At 40.2% G+C, this 20,018-nt stretch overlaps 1 protein-coding gene across 1 annotated transcript in view; it reads left to right on the top strand.

The window, feature by feature from the left end:
• si:ch211-284k5.2 (uncharacterized) overlaps window positions 1-20,018 on the top strand; it is a 31,680-nt gene that overhangs the window by 11,140 nt on the left and 522 nt on the right. Inside the window, exons 5-8 of the mRNA XM_088006632.1 lie at window positions 2,276-2,373; window positions 13,905-14,088; window positions 15,378-15,475; window positions 18,526-18,703. Of these exons, the coding sequence (XP_087862758.1) occupies window positions 2,276-2,373; window positions 13,905-14,088; window positions 15,378-15,475; window positions 18,526-18,703 (558 nt within the window). The remainder of the gene's footprint in view (window positions 1-2,275; window positions 2,374-13,904; window positions 14,089-15,377; window positions 15,476-18,525; window positions 18,704-20,018) is intronic.

The following is a 20,018-nucleotide window of genomic DNA, read 5'->3' as shown; positions in this document are numbered from 1 at the left end:
TTCTGGGTAAAAGACATCTAAAAGTCCAATTGCTTTAGGTCCATCTGGCCAAAATAGTGATGGGTAATGTCTTTAAGCCTTTTCAGAATGAACCAGAGAGCATTGAAATCAATGGGAATGTAGAAATCACAAGGAGTAATGATGATGGAGTTGGTGTTTTGGTGCTGCTGCCACCTTCAACTTCATAAATGAAAAAATGAAAGACATATCTGTGGTCGGACTGTGTGATCTGTAAGTCAGTAGCTCTATAGCGCCGTGTCTGGTCCAGTAACAGTGTTGGTTCAGTCGTATATATTCAGTATCGGCGGCCACAGCAATTAGCTCTGTTAGCATTTCAAAACGCTTCCAGCGCTACATGTTTAATGTTCCTCCCAGCTGTTTAGCAGGCGGCAATGGGATTTTGGCGCTTTGTGGATAAAAACTGTTGATCACCTGTTAGACCCTTTGTCAGTTTTGCTCATATAAATGACTCACAGTTGCCTGGAGCGAAATGTTGAGGGCACAGTGTAGGTCCTTCGGAAGTTGTGTTTGGCTCTTTCCCGCTCCTCTTCCTCTTCTTCCTTTTGCCTACTGACCCCGTCCCAAACTTTATTCTTCCACTGTCAGGACATGTACTTGCCAGTTGATGGTTCATACCTCTGAACTATTTCAGAAAGCTGGTTGATCGCTCCTTTTTTTTCATGTGGGAAATGATTCAGAATCACCTCACTGTTTTATTAATTACAGCCAACAATGACACAGTGTGGCATTATCTAAAATTACACCAGTCAAACACAACATTATAAATAACTCAGGTAAAGTTAGCCTTCCTGACTTTACCTGTAGACCGTTCTGTAGATTCCAGTACAGAACGGTCCCAACAACATTATCAACCCATCAGGTGAAAAAATGGCGACCTCCAAGGATCAGTTTATCTCTCAACGGTAAACATCTGTCAGTGAACATGTCAGTGCCTCAGAATGACAAGTCCTTGTTTCATTGTGTTCAGATAAGACAGTCAAATTGATTAGTCATGTTGTCAACATAAGTGTGCTATGGAGGGATGTTGTGTTATAAACCATGGCTAAAGTTTACATGGCTAAAGGTATTGTAGATTCTAATTGTGGAAGATCAATTGCAAGAGACTGGACAAGATTCACATTCATGCTGTTATTGTAATGTGTTGACAGACCATGTCATTTTGATTCAAAAATGAAAAAAAGAGCACTGCAGGACACAAAAAATCTTAGAGGACAAATGGGAACATAAAACAATCACAAGGAAAAGTGTACATGCAGTGTGCTGCAGCCTCACTCTTCTTTTTCTTCTTCTTCTTTTTCTTCTTCTTCTTCTTCTTCTTCTTCTTCTTCTCCTCCTTCTTCTTCTACTTCTTCTTTCTCACTATTAATCCCGTTGCAATCTTTGTCCTTCCACTGTCAGGAATGTAATATTGTGTTGTGCTCTGGCTTTATGCACTATGTACTTGCCAGTTGATGGTTCATACTGAACTATTTCATAAAACTGATTGATCGTTCCTTGATCTAATGATTTACCGATGTAAAGTCAGGATTCACCTGGCAGCAATTTACCAGTTCAGGACAGATTCAGAAAGAACATCAAATAAAAATGTATAGAAAATATTCCTGGCATATTATCAAGAATCAAGAATACCTTTATTACTCCTCCAGGAAGGAAACTGACATTCTAGTACAGCCCATCCAAAAGAACAAACAAATTTCATATGGGAAGACATGTCTGAGGCTGCAGATGTGGGAGGTGATGCCTTTTCAAAAAAGAACACTAGGAAAGAGGAAGGGCCAAAAGTGACAACTTGTTTAAGCATTTTGCATGTTAACATTCGTACATTGGTACGCTGAACTTATGCTTAAATGGTTGAAACTATTCAACAGAGACCCACATAATACATTTTGATCAACATGACATAAGCAATTAAGAACATGTAGGAAACAGCAGGGAATACATAATCACTTGCATGGATGTACAAAAGCATTTGCAACTTGTTCACAGAAATGAGAAACTGCTTTTTCTGATGTATACAAGTGACACAGTGAATTAAAGATTGATCAAGTTGAGAAAAGCACTAAAGCGACTGAGAAAAACTGTAAATGTATCATAGCACATGTCAGGCAGCATCATTGTGACCTGAGTGATGACTGTTGAACTGTGAACTTACTAAATAAGTTGTAAATGTTTACAAGGTATACATTTTTTAGCCACAGAGTTCATCTTACAAGCTGTATGTGTTTGTAATCAGTTCTATGTTTTGTGTTTGCAGAGACTGGAAAATAAAAAGAAGATGGTGACCTTTAACAAGCAAGACCAGTCTTCGAACAAGTCAACCACTGACAGAAGCAAAGACATTCCTGGAGACCAGTAAAGCTCACAACTTATGCGGAAATGTTTTGCAAATTCTGCTTTGACATTTTAAACAACCAATATGCTGCCACTACGCCTCGGTGTCGAAAACCCTTAAGTGGCCGACATCATCTACATCAGTGTTTTTCAACCACTGTGCCGCGGCACACTAGTGTACCGTGAGTGATCGTCAGGTGTGCTGTGGAAATTATCCAATTTCACCTACGGTATTTTCCGGACTATAAGCTGCTACTTTTTTCCTACACTTTGAACATGCGGCTTTTCTGTGGATTTTTCTTCAACCACCAGGGGGCTCTTTAGCAGGAAGTGAATCATTGGAAGTCAAAATTGGAAATCAAAGAAGAACATGCTAATTTTGATTTGGAACAAGCACATGCTAGCAGCAGGCACGACGGAAAAATGTTTTCAAACTCATATGATGCAGCTTCTAAGTTGAGGAGTGTTGATCTGGCAGTACAGGAGGGAAATAGAGGCACTGCACGTAAACTCGGCGTGAACAAAATTGGATTTGGAGACGGAGAACTGCGTCCTTAATATATCCAGCAGTTATTAGGATGCAGCTCTCTGCTGCCCTCTGCTGGCTCCTTATGGAAAACTGAGAGCGGCAGAGATACCAGCGGCCTGTAGCCCGGTGCGGCTCATATATGTATATGGGATATATGGGATCATATATGGCGGGCCACGTCATTTGGTCCGGCCCCCTGAACAATGCCGGATCTGGCCCGCCTGCTCATACCAGAGAGCATTCAGTGTTTTTTTTTTTTTTCATATATTGTATTTTCTGGTTTATATGTGGATTTTTCTTCAACCACCAGGGGGCTCTTGAGCAGATGTGAAACTAACTTTCCCTCAATGGAATATATACTAGTCAGTCCCAGTCACCGTTTCACTCACGGTTTTTTCCATTTGCATTCTGGGTAAAAATCTATCTAAAAGCGTGAATGTGTCGTCGCCCCCCCCCCCCACCCGCTCGACAGTTTCAAAGACAGAACAGCCCTCCCCCCCCTCTCTCTCTCCCCCACCCTCTTCCCCCAACCCCCCTCTTCCCCCGTCGACAAGAATTTTCTAAGGTTTCTTTCTCCAAAAACTAAGACCGGCCCCCGACCAGAGAAAGGAACAGCTATGTGGCCCTTGCAGGAAAAAGTTTGGGGACCCCTGATATATGGGATTCAAAAAATTTGAAGGTACGGTTTATAGTATGGTGCGCTCATAGTCCGGAAAATACGGTAATTGATCTTAAAAGATTTTTTTGAAAACGAATTAATTATCTGCAAATAATGCCATCTTTGAGTGTCTTTGCTGTAGTAGTGACTAGCGGCGTAATCATGTAATTTTATTATCACTAGATGGCAGTAAGTACAGAACATTTTACATCAAAACAAGATAATTAGTGATGCATGAATGTTACTACATTCAGGCATCACACACGACAGTGTTGTGGCACTGTTCAAGTGTACTTTTGAAGTGGACATGTTAAGTGCAATTTGAAATAAGAAATGTAAAATATGATAAAAATAAATGTTTGTGTTTATTTGATTCCTATTCAAGACACTTTGATAAGAATGACTATATATGTAATATAGGTGGCTACAGAGTATCTTTGTTTACATTTTTGGTTGGTGGTGTGCCTCGTGATTTTTTTCAATTAAAACAATGTACCTTGGCTCAAAAAAGGTTGAAAAACACTGATCTACATGACATCACATGCAGGAAATAAGATATCACAAGTCTTATTTACTTCATAGAAGCAAATAAGACAAGACATAATATTTTTTATTGCTCATTATGTATCTAGAGCAGTGGTCCTCAACCTTTTTATTACCGCGGACCGGTCAAGACTTTTCTGTCAAGGTGCTTCAGAGTGAAATCAAATGACAGGGTAACCTCAGGCACTCAACCATTCATTTTCAGACTTTTCTGAAAAATTTCTGAGCTCAGCGCACACCATTTTTTTCCCATCGCTGCTATTTCTGTGAGTGACCTATAGATATAGGTCTATTGGAGACTATTGGAGACAACAAATAGCCCTCTCATATGCTTCAAACGGTTTTTGGATCGGCCTTACGGATCCTGAACGGGAAGCAGTTGTTCAGATTGCTTATTTCATCAAAACTGACTGGGTGTCTCATAAAGATAGAAATCCTTCCCCACCTTTCTGTCTCACACAGGGCAGTTGGCTGAGGATTAATCGCTATAGCAACAGAATACAGAGAAAGGCAGAGCTGCTGGTTTGGACTACAAACCAGCAGCCGTAACTGCCATAACTATAGTTTTATCTATGGCCAAGACTCAGTTACAAGAAAGGCATGAGCAGCCTGTCGGAACTACAACAAGGCAGAACTGTCAGTTACTATAGAGGAGGACTTAGCTGGTATTCTGAACTACTTGTGCTTTGAGCATTATATAACTGATTTAACCCAATCACTATTACACATTGAATTAGTGTGGCCATTTAAAATGAAGCTTATTGAAAATTTCAAAATAAAAGCCTTGACAATTTTTTCCTCATGTAATTGCTCTTTTGGGCATTAGGTAACTGGTTTAACCAAACCACTGTTACAAATGGGATTAGTGTTGCCATTTCGAATGAAGCTTATGGAAAATTTCAAAATAAAAGCCTTGACAATTTTTATATAATATAATTGCTCTTTGTTGCATTAGATAACTGTTTAAGAAAACCACTGTTACACATGGAATTAGTGTTGCCATTTCAAATGAAGCCTACTTAAAATTTCAAGATAAAAGCCTCACTCACAGCTGCACTTGGGAGGGGATAAATTATCGTAGCAACAGAACACAGAGCAGGGCAGAGGAGCTACTTAGGACTACAAACACGCCATAACTGTAGTTCTATCTATGGCAAAGACTCAGTCAAAAGAGAGGCCTGAGCATGTCAGAACTACAACATGGCGGAACTGTCAAGTTACTATAGAGGAGGACTTAGCTGGTATTCTGAACTACTTGTGCTATGAGCATTATATAACTGATTTAACCCAATCACTATTACACATGGAATTAGTGTGGCCATTTCAAATGAAGCTTACTGAAAATTTCAAAATAAAACCATTGACAATTTTTACATCATGTAATTGCTTTTTTTTGCGTTAGATAACTGTTTAAGAAAACCACTGAAAAAAAATTAGCCAAAATGCTAATAATAGCATGAATGCTGTCAGTAGCATGTGGGGGATCACTACCATGTTGTCTGTCATTAACTTACTCCATTCAGTATACTAAACGTGGCTTATAAGTAAAAAAAAAAAAAAAAAAAGGGCTAAAAGCTTATTTTAGGTGAAATGCTAATGCACTGGCTTACGCAAGCCAGTGCCATAACTTGAGAGAAAATGCTAATAAAGGCTTATATTATTGCACCGCCTATGGCTGTGCACTAACTTGAGGGAAAAAGATTATTAAACGTAATGTAATTGCACCCCGTGCGGCGGTAAAGCGGAGGGGATTAATAAGGCTTTTATTTTGAAACTTTCAGTAAACTTCATTTTCATAACCACACTAATCCAATGTGTAACAGTGTTTTGGTGAATCCAACTATATAATGCCCAAAACAGCAAGTAGTTCTAAATGCCAGCTCAGCCCTCCTCTGTAATAATTGAGTGTTCCACCATGTTGTAGTTCTGACCTTCTGCTCTGCCCTATGCATTAAAGTGCATTACATGGAAGGCACTTCCCTATGTAATGCTTATGGCAAGCCCCAATTAAAGAGACATTCTATTGGGTGTAGAACAATAGGTGCCTGCCATGCAATGCTTGGAGGCAGTGACTGTCAGTCACTGCTTTGCCTATGCATTGCTATGGGCAGGCCCCAACTAGAAAATTCCTGAAGAAATTTAACCGGGGCATGCCAAAGTGTGCCCGTCGGTTTAGACCCAGCATTCTGATGCTAAAAATTAGCATTAATGCTAAAGAAAGCTGCAGTGTAGTCAATAACCTGTGGAGAGTCAGAAGCATGTGGCCTAAGCTGTACTTGTACCATTCAGTATGTTGCATAAGCTAAAATTAGCCAAAATGCTAATAATAGCATGAATGCTATCAGTAGCATGTGGGGCATTAGAAGCATGTTGTCTATCACTGACTTACTCCATTCAGAAAACAAAACATGGCTAAGAGGTAAGAAAAGCGTTCTGATGCGCAATATTAGCATCAATGCTAAGCTGAGCTAAATTGTAGTCAAAAACCTGTGGACAGTCAGAAACATGTTGACTAAGCTGTACTTGCACCATTTATTTTGTTAAAATGAATGCATAAGGTAAAATTAGCCAAAATGCTATTAACAGCATGAATGCTATCAGTAGCATGTGGGGTATCACTAACATGTTGTCTATTATAGACTTACTCCATTCAGGATACTAAACATAGCTAATAAGTATGAAAAGCATTCTGAAGCTCAACATTAGCGTCAAGGCTGCGTTACTATGGTAATTAATGACCTTCACCTGGGCTGTGTTTCTGTGTCAAACAGAATGGTGGAAAAAGAGTTCCTCTCTTTATGAGACACTCAGGGTCGGTCTAAAGCAGTTTGACAGAGAACCATAAGCCCTAGAAAAATTTCGAAAACATTTTATGGGAGCAGGCATGTGTGTGTATGTCATGACCGACTTTTAGACCAATAGATCCTTTTCACAGTGACGTCAGACAATGGCCGCCATAACTCGAAGCGGTGTATCTTTGCTTCCGGTGTGATTTTGCCTCGGGAAACCTGACTGAATAATTCACAGATACTCATTATCTTAAGGATATAATAAAAGGTAAGGTTAATAATAACAGCATTTAAGTGTTAGATAACCGTTATTACTCATTGTCAATCCACCATTCTCTAACTGTGTATAAAATAAACAGCCTCCGATCGGAGAATAAACCAGCTAGCAGCAGCTTTAGCCAAAGTTGGGAAAATAAATACACCGCTGTCTGTCAGTGTTGTAAAGTTAAAAGGTTCACTTTGTGTATTAACTGTAATAAAACCGTATTTACATGTTAGCCTTTATCAGTCATTATCAATTCACCATTCTCCAAATGTATTTAAAGGAACCAGCCTCCGATCGGAGAGTAAACCAGCTAGCAGCAGCTTTAGCCAGTTAAGAAAAATATGCACCGCTCTGTAAGTGCTGTAACGTTTAGAGATTCACTTTATTTATCAACTTTAATAAAACAGCATTTAAGTGTTAGATAACTGTCATTACCACCATTCTTTGACTGTGTATATAATAACCAGCCTCCGATCAGAGAGTAAACCAGCTAGCAGCAGCTTTAGCCACAGTTGGGAAAATATATACACCGCTACCTTTCAGTGCTGTGTTGTTAAGTTTTACTAAAATCACTGACATCTTCCAACACTGTTGTTTAGAAATGCATTTTAAATATTGATTTAAGCACTATCTGCTAAATAATTTACATATTCTGATGTGATTCATAATTTCTCCATTTATTTTGTTGTCCATCTTTCTCAACAGTAGCCGACCTAACAACCTACCATATCTGAGATGGTCTTGTTTCTCTGTCCATGGTAGGATCAGTCAATCAACTGTGGGACATCTGCTGCCTAATGTCAAACTGTCATGGGCCTCTTGATTTAAAAGGAAAAACCAGTACAGAGCCTCCCTGCTCCTGCAAGTCACACTTCTTGGATGAACACTCACTACTGCAAGCAGCTGTGTTAGAAATGAAATCTGTGTATCTATTCTGTAATTAATATCTATATGTATCTATTAATAAATGAATTGATGTGTAGAGTTCTGCAAAAACTATTGTAAATAGCTTCTCTTGAGTAATCTACATATGTGCAACTTTTACATTTAAATTGCTTCTTTTTGTAAATTTTACACATCTGGCAACGAAATATGTGGATGAGAGGAAATGCAATGTACGGTTGGTTCGCCATTACCATCTTGTCTGTCTGGATCTGGAAGTCCCACATGATCTTAGCTCAGTCATTCTCCACCACCTTTGGGGGTGTTCCCCACTTCGATCTCGGGGCTTCCAGTCCATATTCTGCACAGATGTTCCTGTACACTATGCCCGCCACTTGGTTATGTTGTTCCATGTACGCTTTCCCTGCCAGCATCTTGCACGCTGCTGTTATGTGCTGGACTGTCTCAGAGGCCTCCTTGCACAACCTACACCTTGGGTCTTGTCTGGTGTGTTAGATCTGAGCCTCTATTGCTCTGGTGTTTAGGGCCTGTTCCTGTGCAGCCAGGATGAGGGCCTCTGTGCTGTCCTTGAGTCCAGCTTTCTCCAGCCATTGGTAGAATTTCCTGATATCAGCCACTTCAGTTATTTGTCGGTGGTACGTCCCATGTAGGGGCTTGTCCTCCCATGATGGTACCTCTAGCACCTCGTCCTCTGTTCCCCATTGCCTGAGACATTCGCTGAGCACATCGTCCGTTGAAGCTTTGTCCTTGATGTATTTATGGATCTTGGATGTTTCATCCTGGACAGTGGCTCTCACACTCACTAGTCCTCTGCCTCCTTCCTTACGGCTTGTGTACAGTCTCAGGGTGCTGGATTTGGGGTGGAACCCTCCATGCATGGTTAGTAGCTTCCGAGTCTTAACATCCGTGGCCAGCTAATTATTCTGGCAGGGTATCTGATTACTGGTAAGGCATAGCTGTTTATTGCACGGATCTTGTTCTTGCCATTGAGCTGGCTTCTCAGGACTTGCCTTATTCGTTGGAGGTATTTGGCTGTGGCTCCTTTCCTTGTGACCTCATTGAGGTTGCCATTTGCTTGTGGTATTCCCAGGTACTTGTAGCTGTGCTCTACGTATGTCTGCTATTGTTCCCTCTGGGAGTGAGACCCCTTCTGTGCGGACGACATTCCCTCTCTTTGTAACCATCCGACCACACACACACACACACACACACACACACACACACCTACACACACACACACACACACACACACACACACACATATATATATATATATATATATACATATATATATATATATATATATATATATATATGTATATATATATATATATATATATATATATATATATATATATATATATATATATATAAAATTCCCTTCTCACCCTCCGCGGGTGGTCTCTTTCATCCTCTGAGCTCGGGTCCTCTACCAGAGGCCTGGGAGCTTGAGGGTTCTGCGCAGTATCTTAGCTGTGCCTAGAACTGCACATTTCTGGACTGAGATGTCTGATGTTCCTGGGATCTGTTTGAGCCACTGCTCCAGTTTGGGGGTGACTGCCCCGAGGGCCCCAATGACCACAGGCACCACTGTGGTCTTCACCTTCCAGGCCTTCTCCAGTTCCTCTCTGAGGCCCTGGTATTTCTCCAGTTTCTCGTGCTCCTTTTTCCTGATGTTGTGGTCACTTGGTATTGCTACATCCACCACAACGGCTTTCCTCTGTTTTTTATCCACCACCACAATGTCCGGTTGGTTCGCCATTACCATCTTGTCTGTCTGGATCTGGAAGTCCCACAGGATCTTAGCTCGGTCATTCTCCACCACCTTTGGGGGTGTTCCCCACTTTGACCTCGGGGCTTCCAGTCCATATTCGGCACAGATGTTCCTGTACACTATGCCCGCCACTTGGTTATGTCGTTCCATGTACGCTTTCCCTGCCAGCATCTTGCACCCTGCTGTTATGTGCTGGACTGTCTCAGAGGCCTCCTTGCACAACCTACACCTTGGGTCTTGTCTGGTGTGTTAGATCTGAGCCTCTATTGCTCTGGTGTTTAGGGCCTGTTCCTGGGCGGCCAGGATGAGGGCCTCTGTGCTGTCCTTGAGTCCAGCTTTCTCCAGCCATTGGTAGGATTTCCTGATATCAGTCACTTCAGTTATTTGTCGGTGGTACATCCCATGTAGGGGCTTGTCTTCCCATGATGGTTCCTCCAGCACCTCGTCCTCTGTTCCCCATTGCCTGAGACATTCGCTGAGTACATCGTCCGTTGAGGCTTTGTCCTTGATGTATTTATGTATCTTGGATGTTTCATCCTGGACAGTGGCTCTCACACTCACTAGTCCTCTGCCTCCTTCCTTACGGCTTGTGTACAGTCTCAGGGTGCTGGATTTGGGGTGGAACCCTCCATGCATGGTTAGTAGCTTCCGAGTCTTAACATCCGTGGCCTTTATCTCTTCCATTGGCCAGCTAATTATTCCGGCAGGGTATCTGATTACTGGTAATGCCACACACTTGGACTGTTTATTGCACGGATCTTGTTCTTGCCATTGAGCTGGCTTCTCAGGACTTGCCTTATTCGTTGGAGGTATTTGGCTGTGGCTCCTTTCCTTGTGACCTCATCGAGGTTGCCATTTGCTTGTGGTATTCCCAGGTACTTGTAGCTGTGCTCTATGTCTGCTATTGTTCCCTCTGGGAGTGAGACCCCTTCTGTGCGGACGACCTTCCCTCTCTTTGTAACCATCCGGCCACACTTCTCTAGTCCGAATGACATCCCAATGTCAGTGCTGTAGATCCTGGTGGTGTGGATCAGTGAGTCGATGTCTCGCTCGCTCTTGGCGTACAGCTTGATGTCATCCATGTATAGGAGGTGACTGATTGTGGCCCCATTTTTGAGTCGGTATCCGTAGCCAGTCTTGTTGATGATTTGGCTGAGGGGGTTCAGGCCTATGCAGAACAGCAGTGGGGACAGAGCATCTCCTTGGTATATGCCAGATTTGATGGACACTTGTGCAAGTGGTTTGCTGCTATGGACTCTAAGAGTCCTATTGATGTTGTACATCTCCAAGCATTCAATGATCCAAGTGTGTGGCATTGAGTCATAGGCTTTCTTGTAATCAATCCAAGCGGTGCACAGGTTGGTGTGTCGGGTTTTGCAGTCTCGGGCGACTGTGTGGTGCCGATGCCCTTCTGTGCCGTGCTCATGTATTTATCCATGTGCCCGCTTATCTTAGCTGCTATGATGCCTGACATGAGCTTCCATGTTGTAGAGAGACAGGTTATCGGCCGATAGTTGGATGGGACTGAACCCTTTGAGGGATCCTTCTGGATCAGGATTGTGCGCCCTTCAGTTAACCATTCAGGGTGAGTCCCATTCTGTAGCAGCTGGTTCAGTTGAGCTGCCAGTCGCTCATGGAGACCTTACATCCGGGCTCCTCCCTCTTGCCGTAGCATTTGTGTTGTATCCCACAGTCATTGTAGACTGTGGGTGTCGAAGTAACCATTCCACCCTCAGTCTTTGCATGTAGCCCCTCTGACTAGGGTTACTTGAGTAGTAGCATTCCAACAGATCCATGTTTTCGTCTCTCGCCCATTTCCGTCTTGTTCCAGTAGCCCATTTTTCATCAAGGTGCTCTGGTTCCCCAGCACCTGACGCAGACCTTGTTTGGCCGGGCGACGTCTGAGCCGGCATGTTATGCATATCAATGTCTCTCATGGTATGAGGTAGGCTATATAGCTCCAAGGGTCTTGCCTAGGGACCCACACTGCATAGCTCAATTGCACTGTTGTAACTTGCCCCAGCCTTGATTCGAACCCCGGTGGTAGACTGGTGTCTTGCCCACTGTGCTATACAGTCAGTCATATATATATATATATATATATATATATATATATATATATATATATATATATATATATATATATATATATATATATATATATATATATATATATTCTCCAATGAAACGTTAATAAATATCTATCTATCTATCTATCTATCTATCTATCTATCTATCTATCTATCTATCTATCTATCTATCTATCTATCTATCTATCTATCTATCTATCTATCTATCTATCTATCTAAAACAGCGTCTTCCTCCTCATGTCTTGATCGTAGTAAGAGTTTAACTTGTCAGGACGTGATGGAGTAGCGGGTGTTTGGCATAACTGTCAAGTTTTGGTCTTGTGGCTACAGGTAATGTCGCTACTGAGCGGGTGGTGAGAATAGCATATGATGTGAGGAGGGGTTAATATGATCATGAATTTTCCGTGGCAGGTGGCAACCCCAGTCTATACTATAAAAATCTGATTAAGATTAGAGCCTAAATACATTCTATTTCCAAAACAGAAAGGCTACGTAATGTTAGCCAGCTAACAAATTACTATTGCTATCCTAGCATATCAACTAACAGCTAGAAAAAAAACAAAACACGTACCTTCGTAGTCAAACTGGTATTAATCAGCGAGGAATTTGTCCAGTTTAGATTATGTTGATGAAGAAAATTTGTTTGCAAATAGTGATATATCTTCAAATCGTATTTGTGGCAGCTGCTTTAGAGTCCAGAAACACCGTTAACTACACACACCAGAACTAAAGATACACTGGATCGAGTCAAAACGGATGTTGTCTGACGTCATGTGAAAAGGGTCTATAGGGCGATTTTTGTGCCCGTGAGGGCGAGTTAAAGTCAGATATCTACTGTGCTGTGTGTCAGAGAGAAATATTCCTGTCTCTGTGAGACACTAAGAGTTCCTATCTTTGTCAGACACTGAGCGTCGGTCTGAAGCACTTTTACAGAGAAGTACAACCCCTAGAAAATTTTTGAAAACATTTTACAAGAGGAGGCATGGGTATCAATGTCATGACTGACCTTCAGAGCAATAGGGAGATTTTTGTGCCCACGAGGGTGAGTTAAAAAGAGTTTTGGAGTCAGAAATCCACTGTCCTGTGTGTGTGTCAGAGAGAAAGATTCCTGATTCCGTGACACTCAGCCTTGCTTCGCAATTTATGTCACCATGGTAACTCCCAATCCTACTAAAAATAGCTCCCTTCTCGGCATCAAGCCGGACGTTTTGATACCACTTTTGTGGAGGTGCACACAGCGGTACGAGCCACACTAACGGTGACAGAAGAAAAATAAATAAACTTTAATAATAAAGAGACATCCTATTGGGTGTAGTAGAACAATAGGTGCCTGCCTATTGCTATGGGCAGAAGCAAGGCAGTCACTGCTCTGCTAGGCAGGCCCCAATAAAGATATGGATACCATATACACTATATTGCCCAAAATATTCGCTCACCTCCTTAAGTGTTTGCCAATGATTTTCTGTCATGCCACCCCTAGGGATAATGCATTTGTTCAGGTCCCCCGATTCCTGCCCAAATTGAAATACTATTGAGAATCTGATAATATTTAATAATGTATCTGTACATCCCACTGGCTCCACCATTAAATGACCCGATTATCAAAACAACTGAAATGAGAGGTAGTAGCTCATTTTATTGTTTTAAGTTTCTAAACAATTTCCAAGTTCAGTTTATTAACTCAAGACTGCTCAGTCTGTGGGATTCTCAATAGAGAAAAAGTGCAAATGATAAGTGATTTTAATTATTTGGATGGGTGGGCAAATACTTTTGGCAATATAGTGTATAATATGAACAGATTAATATGTAAAAAGTCCACTAAAGGGCTTAATAGAATCCAGAACAGGTTAATGATTGACAGTAAGTGAAATTTCTTCATAACCTTACGTACAGGTGCTACCTGATGCTTTTTTCTTTAGGTTAGATATTTGGGGGGACATCTTGGAGAGCAAATAGGAAACAAAATAACACTTTTGTTAAACTTTTTTTCTGTATCCTCAGTTCGAATGCTGGCAAAAGGAAGCAGGATCTTGTGATTATCAGTGAGCAAAATCAGGCCATGTACCAACGACTGGCATCCCGTAAGTCTGTGTACTCCCGGGAGAATTGGTTGGGTCACTGGGAGAAGACGGACCGCTTGCTACAACACATGTCCCGGTACCCCAGGGAACAACCAACTAAACAAGTGAGACCACACTATGTGTGTTATGTGACAACGTTAAAATTTACACTTACTACACATGTAGGGAACTGAACAACTTAAAAAAATTGAATACAAAATGCAATAGTTCTTTATTTTGTTCTGATACATCTTGTCTGAAAGTTTTACTCAGAAACAAAGAATTCTTAAACAGATCTATGATTAGTTGTAGTATTATTTCAGAAATATTTATTTTAGAAATATGTATTTCTGAAATAAATATTTCAGAAATAAATACTGAAATAAATTTATACTGTAATTTACAATTACAGTATAAATACTGTAATTACAGTACAGTATTACTACTGTACTGTACTGACTGTAAGGCTGTTTAGTTTTTCGAAATTGCGATAAAATATTGTCACATGAATGTTGCCATGTTCACGCTGCAATGCATTTTGGGTAGATTACATCTTTAGGTCTGACTGTGCTAGCTCCATCCAGCCCAAACAGTGATTAGTAACATCTTTAAGCCTTTTCAAATTTAACCAGAGTATGTTGAAATAAATGGGAATCTAGAAATTACGAGAGGTAATCATGATGATGAGGACCAAACGGAGGAAGCGGACAGTTGGCCATAGGAGCTGGTATTTTGCTGCTGCTGCCACCTTCAGCTTCATAAATGAAACTGTGGCAGCCAGGGGTGGGTTGTCTTTAAGGTTATGAGTAAAATAAACCAGCCTGGAATAATACTCCAGGAAAACTGAATTGTAATAAAGGCACATGAAAGTTCTGTTGGAAGAAGGAGACAAGATTCAAAAGTTCTACATAATTTATTGGAGCTACCTCTGGTCGGACTGTGTGATCCGGTAAGCACTGTCGGCTTTTGAGGAAATTGAAGGTTTTTAAGTGCGCCTTGTAGTGCAGAAAATACGGTAATAAAAAAAAAAAAAAAAAAGAATTTCCTACAGAGTCCAGTTTCTTTCTCAAAATCCGTAGTTTATCTCTCAGAGGTAAATATTTGTCAGTGAACATGTCAGTGCCTCAGAATGACAAGGAAACGGCAGGGAATTTCACAGAAATGAGGAACTGCTTTTTTTGTAATGACACAGTGAATTAAAGATTGATCAACTAGTTTTGAGAATTTCAATTCTGTTCTGAGAAAAGCACTAAAGCGACTGAGAAAAACTGTAAATGTATCATAGCACATGTCAGGCAGCATCAATGTGACCTGAGTGATCCCTGTTGAACTGTGAAATGGTGGAAGAAATATGTAAGTTCAGCTTATAAGCTGTACATGTATTTGTAATCAGTTCTGTGTTTTGTGTTTGCAGAGACTGGAAAGGAAAGAGAAGATGGTGACCTTTGACAAGCAAGACCAATCTTCAAGCAAGTCAACCACTGGCAGAAGCAAAGATGTTCCTGGAGACCAGTAAAGCTCACAACTTATGCGGAAATGTTTTGCAAATTCTTCTTTGACATTTTAAACAAACAACATGCTGCCACTAGGCCACGGTGTCTAAAACCCTTAAATGGCCTACATCATCTTCATGACATCACATGCAGCAGATAAGACATCACAGGTCTTATTTACTTCATGGAAGCAAATAAGACAAGACATAATATTTTTATTGCTCATTATGTATCTAGAACATACAATTACAGTGGTACGCTCAGTTATGAATGAATAAATACAGTTAGCTGAAATATAATATTAATGTAACAAGAATATAATAAAGATATGGATACCTTATACACTATATTGCCCAAAGTATTCACTCACCTTCTTAAGTGTTTCCCAATTATTTTCTGTCATGCCGCCCCTAGGGATAATACATTTGTTCACATCCCCCCACCCCTGTCCAAATTGAAATACTATTAATAATCTGATAATATTTAATAATTTACTTGTACATCCCACTGGGTCCACCAATAAATGACCCGGTTATCAAAACAACTGAAATGAGAGGTAGGAGCTCATTTTATTGTTTTAAGTTTCTAAACAATTTCAAAGTTCAGTTTATTAACTCAAGACTGCTCAGTCTGTGGGATTCTCAATAGAGAAAAAGTGCAAATGATCAACTTTGATGTACATTTTTACAATAAAAATGTATTATTTTGCTGTTTTTTCAGCTTGTTTTTCAAAAGGTATATAGTTTCGTAGGTAAATTTTGTGCAAAATTTGCAACAATATTGTTTATTCCACCCCCACACAGCCATATTGTTCTGCACTTTGCACTGTTACATTATCTGTACTTTGCCATAATTGGACCTGCTGCTACTTCTTTGGTATGGTTGAGTGCCTTTAGTTAATTTAGTTGTATATATTGTTATATTATTATTGTGTGTTTGCTTATTTATACTGTATATATTCGACCTCTTGCACGGGAGCTGCAATGGAAATTTCGTTGAATTCTGTTCAATGACAATAAATGCTATCTATCTATCTTGTCAGAAGAGATGAAAATTGGATATTTACGTTCACAGAAAATACGTCTTATCTATGTTTTGGGCTTTTTCTGAAAGCTACAGTTACTTCCTTACGATGGAGTTAGGGCCAGACTAAGAGTTTTTTTGTACGTTTGTTTGTTTGTTTTTTTGTTGTTGTTGTTGCTTGTTTGCTTTAATTTACAGTAAAGTTGTAATGATACGAGAATAAAGTAATAAAAAAAAAGTTCAGAAAATCCAACACCACACTGTGCCAAAAAAAGGAACACCAAGGGTCTTGTAAAGTTATAGTTGGTTTTTACAAATAAGGAAATATTTAATCTTAACATATCAGAAACTAATCTGATCTATTAAGACGCTTTAAATAATAAAGGATTATTTATTAAAGAATTGTTATTTCAAAGAACGACTTGCTGAGCTGGTAATGTCATATCTTGATTATTCTATCAAAGCTTTTTTCTTATTAAAATTAAAATTACGTTTTTCTTTTCGTCTTTTAAAGACTTTGTAGTATCTATTCTTGTAATATGACATTGTTCTTCTAATTTTATGACTTTTTTTATAGTTAAAAATAAAATCTTAGTCTGGCCCAAAAACTCCGTCATACTTGTTTTACTGACCTCTGCCACGGTTTTTCTTTTCACTGTCACAAACTTCTTCATCTCTCCTCTATGGCGGTAGTTATGTTTCTAAACGTCCGAACGTATATCCTCACTGAGGAACAATGGTCTTAACGCAGCTTTCAGCTATGCTCAGCTCAGTGTTGACTACCTATTCTACTGGCTTGAAAGGGGCACCCTATTGATTCATTTTGAACACTGCTGCCACCTAGTGACAGGAAGCTTGTTTAGCAGTCAAGCATAAATCAAGACAATTATAAAGTCCTGCTTCTCTCCACACCAGACTCTCCATCCATGTCTTTATGGACCTTGGTTTGTGCTCTGATGCACAGTCATGTTGTAAGAGGAAGGGGCCAGCTCCAAACTGTTCCCACAAAGTTGGGAGCATGGAGTTGTCCAAAATGTCTTAGTATGCTGAACTATTCAGAGTTTTTTCACTGGAACTAAGGGGCCAAGCCCAGCTCCTGAATAACAACCCCACACCACAATCCACCCTCCACCAAACTTTACACTTGGCACAATATAGTCAGACAAGTACTGTTCTCCTGGCAACCACCAAACCCAGACTCGTTCATCAGATTGCCAGATGAAAAAGTGTGATTCGTCACTCCAGAGAACACCTCCACTGCTCTAGAGTTGTTTTGGTGGCGTTCTTTACACCACAGCATCTGATGCTTTGCATTGCACTTGGTGATGTTTGGCTTGGATGCAACTGCTCCACCATGGAAACCCATTCCATGAATCTCTCTGCAGTCTGTTCCTGAGCTAATCTGAAGGCCACGTGAAGTTTGGAGGTCTGTAGTGATTGAGTCTGCAGAAAGTTGGTGACCTCGTTGCACTATGTGCTTCAGCATTCGCTGACCTCGCTCCGTCAGTTTACATGGCCTACCACTTCATGGCTGAGTTGCTCTCTTTCCCAAATACTTCCATTTTCTTATAATACAGCTGACATTTGACTGTGGAATATTTAGGAATGAGGAAATTTCACGACTGGATTTGTTGCACAGGTGGCGTCCCAATACAGTTCCACACTGGAATTCACTGAGCTCCTGAGAATGATCCATTTTGTCACCACTGTTTATAAAAACAGTGTGCATGCCTAGCTACTTCATTTTATACCCCTGTGGCCATGGAAGTCATTGGGACATCTGATTTTAATTATTTGGATGGGTGGGCAAATACTTTTGGCAATATAGTGTATAATATGAATGGATTAATATGTAACAAGTCCACTAATGGGCTATGTAGAATCCAGAACAGGTTAATGATTGACCGTAAGTGAAATCACTTCATACTCTTACATACAGGTGCTACCTGATGCTCTTTTCATTAGGTTAGTTTTTTGAGGGGACATCTTGGAGAACAAATAGGAAACAAAATAACACTTTTGTTAAACATTTTTCTGTATCCTCAGTTCAAACGCTGGCAAGAGGGAGCAAAAGGACATCGCTGGGAAAAATCAGGCCATGTACCAACGACTTGCATCCCATAAGTCTGTGTTCTCCCGGGAGCATTGGTTGGGTGACTGGGAGAAGACGGAGCGTTTACTACAACACATGTCCCGGTACCCCAAGGTACAACCAACTAAACAGGTGAGACCTCACTATGTTTTAAGTGACAACGTTAAAATTTACACTTACTACACATGTAGGGAACTGAACAACTTAAAAAAATTGAATACAAAATGTAATAGTTCTTTATTTTGTTCTGATACATCTTGTCTGAAAGTTTTACTCAGAAACAAAGAATTCTTAAACAGATCTATGATTAGTTGTAGCAATAGACTTTATTTCAGAAATATTTATTTTAGTTGGAAAACAATAATAATACAGTAGGGTGTTTAGTTTTTCTAAATTGCGATAAAATATTGTCACATGAATGTTGCCATGTTGTTCACGCTGCAATGCATTTTGGGTAGATTGCATCTTTAGGTCTGACTGTGCTAGCTCCATCAAGCTCAAACAGTGATTAGTAACATCTTTAAGTCTTTTCAAATTTAACCAGAGTATGTTGAAATAAATGGGAATCTAGAAATCACGAGAGGTAATCATGATGATGAGGACCAAATGGAGGAAGAGGACAGTTGGCCATAAGAGCTGGTATTTTGCTGCTGCTGCCACCTTCAGCTTCATAAATGAAACTGTGGCAGCCAGGGGTGGGTTGTCTTTAAGGTTATGAGTAAAATAAACCAGCCTGGAATAATACTCCAGGAAAACTGAATTGTAATAAAGGCACATGAAAGTTCTATTGGAAGAAGGAGACAAGATTCAAAAGTTCTACATAATTTATTGGAGTTACCTCTGGTCGGACTGTGTGATCCGGTAAGTAGTTCTACAGTTTTGTGTCCGGTCTGGTAACAGCTGTTTAGGGTTCAGTCTTGGTCTAGTCGGATTGGTGGTTTCATATTCAGTACTGGCAGCAGCAGCAGCAATTAGCTCTGTTAGCATTTCAAAGAGCTTCCAAAAAAATTTGAGAGGATCAGATATTCAGTGAAAAGCAACTCTAAATTCTATAACTTATGGCATTCTTTCATGACATTCTCACTCTCTTCAGTCTCTTTTCCCGGACTGGGTGATGCCCTCCCACTGCACCTCCTCCCACACCTGTCCATTTTTTTCCCTTTTTTAATTTTCATCTTTTCATTAGGTGTGTATATGTTTTGTCCTGTTCTGTTATGTAAGAAAAAGAAAAATACTCATAGAAGGTGAATTGTATGCCTTTTTCCATCTGTACACTCGGTACCTCTTTTGTGGCCGTGTTTAGTCTTTTCTGTTGATGTCATGGAGAAACTGTGTACGATCTGGTATACTGTGTCATTAGTAGTTAAATTTTATCTTGTAACGTCTCCCTTCCTCCTAATAAAAATATTAATAAGAAAAGAATTTCCTACAGAATCCAGTTTCTTTC

The sequence above is a fragment of the Poecilia mexicana genome, unplaced genomic scaffold, assembly GCF_051168715.1.
Source record: "Poecilia mexicana isolate PSO_F unplaced genomic scaffold, ASM5116871v1 scaffold_6, whole genome shotgun sequence".
NCBI classification, from domain to species: Eukaryota; Metazoa; Chordata; class Actinopteri; order Cyprinodontiformes; family Poeciliidae; genus Poecilia; species Poecilia mexicana.
The sequence above is the reverse complement of the archived record's forward strand: the minus strand, read 5'-3'. Positions and strand labels throughout refer to the sequence as shown.